We start from the raw sequence: 5340 nt of genomic DNA, 5'->3' as shown, positions 1-5340 counted from the left end.
TCTATTGATCGACTCCAGACTGTCCAGAACTCAGCTGCCAGGCTTTTAACCAGAACAAAGAAATATGACCACATCACCCCTATTTTAGCTTCATTACACTGGCTCCCAGTATGTTTTAGAATTGACTTTAAAATTCTATTGATCACTTTTAAAGCTCTTCATGGCCTCTCGCCTTGTTATATTTCTGACCTTTTAGTCCCATACACACCAGCACGTACCTTGAGATCCTCGGGCAGAGGTCTGCTGTCTGTTCCAGAGTCTCGACTGAAAACTAAAGGGGACAGAGCGTTTGCTGTCAGGGCCCCGAGGCTCTGGAACAGCCTGCCCGAGGAAATCAGGTCGGCTGAGTCAGTGAACTCTTTTAAGTCCCTTCTTAAAACATACTTTTATAGGAGAGCCTTTCCCGATGTTATTTGACTTTATTTTATCCCTTTTATTTTATTTTATATTTATCTTAAACGTGTATTTTAGTCTTTTCAATGTTTTCATGCTTTTATCTTGTATTATTGTCTCTTGGGTATTATTGTCTTTACACTTGTTAAAGCACTTTGTAACTTATTTTTGAAAGGTGCTCTACAAATAAAGATTATTATTATTATTATTATTATTATTAACTCAACATTTCACTTGATGTTGAAAAGATACTGGTATTTAAAAAAAGAACTGTACTGACAGGAAAGAGGCAGGAGGACAAACAGCAAAATCAGCAGGGGCAGTGATGGCGGGGCATAAGGCCACTGTGGCTACAGGGCCCAAATATTTTGAGGGGCAAAAGGCCAAACTGAGGGGGTTCAGCAGTCATGGCTGCCATGGCCTCTGTGGAATTCCTGCCCTGATGGTACTACTTGCAAAACATATCTAATCTTGGAGGCTTTAAGGGGCCAAATTTCTTACCAGCATCACACGACAAGGGTAAAACCGCCTTTACCGCTTAAGTGTGTTGTCCAAATGCAGGCACGGTTGCAACCAGGCTGCGTATTATTTTAACAAAATATCATATCCCACACAATTATTTCAAACATACAATGTTGAATGGACAAGAAGAACCCTCTCCAATAATTCTGAGCTGCTTTTATTGCAATTGGATGGGTTAGGGCTCTGATTAGGCTATTTGACATTTATATCTGGTAACATTGGCTTAGAAGCATCTCATTTCCAGCTTTAAACTAACCTTTTGGTTCTTTGGCATAGAGATTAAACAATTAGTAAATCAATTTGATGAAGCTATTTTGCTAATAAAAGTTGCTGTTGCAGTTACCAGTTGCTGCTTTTTGTTATACTAAACTGATAATCTTCGGGATTCAGACTGCTAGTCGGACTAAAGCTATTTGAATACCTCAGAAATAATTGTTATTGGTCTCTACTATAATCATAGACCAATGTTTGTTTTGCTCTCCACATTATTTTTCTCAATTCCAATGTTAAATATTTACTTACTCATAAAGAAATATATAGGTATGCACATACAGTACATCATCCAGTCATATTGACCATCATAAAAAGTGGTAGATGTAGAAAGATTTATATACACATGGGTAAGCAAAGAATTGTGCCAGGGTATCTGCTTTGACACCTGCGTGTGTTTGAGACTTACTGTGTGTGTAGATCCTCCATGTTGGCATCGCTCAGAGTGTGCTGGGCGCTGACATGGCCACATGCTGTCAAAGCAAATACATTAAGGGCAGAGATGGGTGGGTAGGTGAGAGGGTGAGTTAGAGGATGGAGGAAATGGCATGGTAAAAAGTGCACATCATGTTACAGTCAGACATGTGTCAAGGCATAACACTACAGGTAGAGGTTGAATTTCCCTTCAAAAGGCATGAAGGGGGAAAACATCTTCTGTTCCCATGTTTTCACTTCAAAAAAAGGACTGGATGTATAATGTACTCACACATCTCAGGCATTGAGGCAGTCTGCTGGGGAAAGCTACTATACAGAATGAAGAGAAAGAAAATAATAATATACTCTGCGCTACAAATATTCAATCATATCTTTCAGAGGGAATGACTTAAATCTTCTTTTATGTGGTTAATGGTTTCTGTCATTCTTCCTAAGAATGAACATTGATTTCAAAGCAACTTTAAGCCACAGTAAAGTAGTCTGGCTTACTGGCTTTCATTGGAGAATGAGAGTGTCTCATCTTCACATGCCCACTCCTCACTGTCATCTGTGACTGTGGAAAAACAAATGAGTTTGGTGACACAGTGTGCATGCTGATAGATGTTTGGCTGGGTAGAAACCCAAACCCTCCTCCTACATGGCATTCCCTCACAATCATAAAATAACGCATGGCTGTCAAGCTGAAGACAACTAGTTAAGTTGGGCTGGTTGCCAACCTCTGTGCAACTGCTCTCTGTCAGTCAACAAGTCCATACAATATAATAATATATCAACCAGTTAACTTTGTAAGTTCTGCCTTTATTGGGCTGCAGTGCTTTTCGAGATGAAGTAGCCAATGCAAAGTATGGGTGAGAGGTGACAGTCAACCAGTCCAACAATAGTAAGCTAACCATAGAGCTTAATGTCTTTGGGCAGAGGACACTGACACTTACAACTGCTTGTTAGTACAGGGTGGTTAGAGGATCTGTAAAACAAAAAGAGTTGTGAATCAGTGCTTGTTACAAATTGTTTTTAAATTGAGAAACTAAACATTTTATCAGTGAGCTACACAGTACCTGCTCCCAATGCTTATGGTATCTTCCTCTAGGTTGCCTCCTCGTCCAGCTGCCTGGGCCTTCTTGCCAAGCTCCAGCATCTCCTTGATATTTAGTTCCACATTCATCACTGAAATATAACCATCTGCAATACGGGGGATAGAGCAGTTACTGAAAACACAGAAATTAATCACACTGTGGTGTAAATGTACAAATGAGCCTGCTTGTAGTGAGAAATTCAGTTGAAGTCAACTCATGCTCAGGTTCTTTTAAAGGTTGACCGTATTTTTCAACCTGGCATGTTTTTTTGTGTCTGTTACGAATTGGGTCAATATTGTTTAAAAGTTGGTCCGGTATTGAGCGAGAGCACTGCAGCAGGAAAACAGGTCAGCAAAGTAATCCCTGCGGGCAATTTCGCCACATCAAAGTACACCCACTAACAGTATGGAAAGGATCCCTACAGAGATATACCTCTTTTTTTAAATGAGTAAGATTGCTTTTGTCTAACCTGAAACGGTCGCTATATCGTTCTTGTCAAAGCCACCAGACTCCCTTGACAAAAATAGTAATTTTACCTCTCTGGTCTGCCGCTGCCTCGATCGGTTAGTTGTGTTATTATGTGACTGGTGTTTGTAACCCTAAAGCTGCTTGCACACTGCTCAGACTGCGCCCAACTAACACCAACATTCTAAAGTTGGCAGTAGTTGGTTTCAGTCTACACTGACCAGACAGAAACTGACCAGACAGTTTTCTTATTTAAGTCAAAAGGTCGAGGTTGCAATCACTTTTTGGCAAGTGGAAAACTAGGCTACTTGTTACTGGTTGTATGGTTGTAGCCTACTGGTTGTGGCCCTTTAAAAGTATTTCCACAGGTTAAAAAGGACTGGGAGAGCTACAATTAGCCACAACTCATAATGCTCATAAATGAAATCAATTCATTTTGAGAACCTTTCAGTCAGCAAGTGCAAAACTGCATTGGCCATTTATTGCAATTGGTAATAAGGACTAATTAAGCCATTTTCAGTCTTTTTGGCAAGTGCAGTTCTACAAACTACATATTTCAACTGGTAAACAGATGGATTGGTTGGCACAGAGCAAGCTGAATTAAAGTCATAAGGACAATGGTGGGAGCGACACTTCCTTTATTTTATTTATAGCCTATCCCAGCCATGAATCACGTTAAACTGTTTTCCAAATATAAACAATATAGGCCTACAGTACAATAAACAAATATTATTAAACCAAACAAATATCAGCAACAAAAAAAGCATTTTATTGCTTATGTTTGTTTTGTCAGGCCTGATAAACTGCAAACACTTCAGCTGCGATTATTCCATTACAAGAAACATTAAAGTTTCACAAAGACATACCTATGCTACCACGGACATAAAGTGATGTTTATTAGGACGTTATGACTGTTTGATCCAGATAAAAGCAGCTGTAGGCTAGATGCAGGTTATAGATAGGACAGCTTTAACATGCTGCCTGCGCTCCAGAAGGCAATCAGTTTTTCGACGGATGGTCACTTTTCACCCGTCGCTTCCTCCAGCGCATGTTCTGAATGTGATAGTGCACGAAGTGGAGGGGCTTTTCACAGACAGGTCCGTTGTCAATGAGAGAGACAGAGGAGCGAGGACTGGATACCTTGCTAATTATGCGCGCTGACGTTCCGCATGCGAGTATAGGCTTAGTAGTCAAGGGAACACTCTCAGAATGTTGCGGTTTGTTGGAAAACGGCACACATTGGTCCGACTTTCTACGACTGACCGGACATGTCAAACTCTAAAGACTCCATCAAACTGACACCAACAAACCCAGACTGATGGCGCACACTGATCCAACAGTCGGTCTGCGTTTGTCGGGGCAGTGTGCAAGCACCTTCACACTGCAGCGCGATCGCTCAATACTGGATCAATTTAGAAAAATGTCCCAATTAATCACACAAACACAAAAACATGCAAAATTAAGATCCAGGTTGAAAAATTTTACCCTTTAAGTCTAGGTCAAATCTTGTGACACAACACACAATGCAGTGCGTTATCTAAAGGTTTAATCCTGATTGTACTGAAAGGTTCAACTACTTGTGGGCTCATATTGACATAAAATACACAATATACAGTGGGTACAGAAAGTATTCAGACCCCTTTAAATTTTTCACTCTTTGTTTCATTGCAGCCATTTTCCAAAAATCAAAAATTCATTTTATTTCTCAGTAATGTACACTCAGCACCCCATCTTGACAGAAAAAAAACAAATGTAGAAATTTTTGCAAATTTATTAAAAAAGAAAAACTGAAATATCACATGGTCATAAGTATTCAGACCCTTTGCCGTGACACTCATATTTAACTCAGGTGCTGTCTATTTCTTCTGATCATCCTTGAGATGGTTCTACACCTTCATTTGAGTCCAGCTGTGTTTGATTATACTGATTGGACTTGATTAGGAAAGCCACACACCTGTCTATATAAGACCTTACAGCTCACAGTGCATGTCAGAGCAAATGAGAATCATGAGGTCAAAGGAACTGCCTGAAGAGCCCAGAGACAGAATTGTGGCAAGGCACAGATCTGGCCAAGGTTACAAAAAAATTTCTGCTGCACTTAAGGTTCCTAAGAGCACAGTGGCCTCCATAATCCTCAAATGGAAGACGTTTGGGACGACCAGAACCCTTCCTAGAGCTGGCC

The 5340-nt window shown here is 40.3% G+C and overlaps 1 protein-coding gene across 9 annotated transcripts in view; it reads right to left on the bottom strand.

Annotated features, from left to right (window-relative positions):
• Positions 1–5340, bottom strand: part of si:ch211-188c16.1 (uncharacterized protein LOC562677 homolog) — a 14134-nt gene that overhangs the window by 3140 nt on the left and 5654 nt on the right. For 7 of the 9 annotated variants that reach the window (XM_046050920.1, XM_046050928.1, XM_046050919.1 and 4 more), the window contains 5 exons: positions 2676–2799; positions 2553–2584; positions 2110–2173; positions 1892–1929; positions 1595–1658 (listed from right to left, as the gene is read on the bottom strand). In XM_046050920.1, the coding sequence (XP_045906876.1) occupies positions 1595–1658; positions 1892–1929; positions 2110–2173; positions 2553–2584; positions 2676–2799 (322 nt within the window). The remainder of the gene's footprint in view (positions 1–1594; positions 1659–1891; positions 1930–2109; positions 2174–2552; positions 2585–2675; positions 2800–5340) is intronic. The other 2 variants (XM_046050921.1, XM_046050927.1) reach the window with 1 other exon arrangement.

The sequence above is a fragment of the Micropterus dolomieu genome, linkage group LG06 (assembly GCF_021292245.1).
Source record: "Micropterus dolomieu isolate WLL.071019.BEF.003 ecotype Adirondacks linkage group LG06, ASM2129224v1, whole genome shotgun sequence".
NCBI classification, from domain to species: Eukaryota; Metazoa; Chordata; class Actinopteri; order Centrarchiformes; family Centrarchidae; genus Micropterus; species Micropterus dolomieu.
The sequence above is the reverse complement of the archived record's forward strand: the minus strand, read 5'-3'. Positions and strand labels throughout refer to the sequence as shown.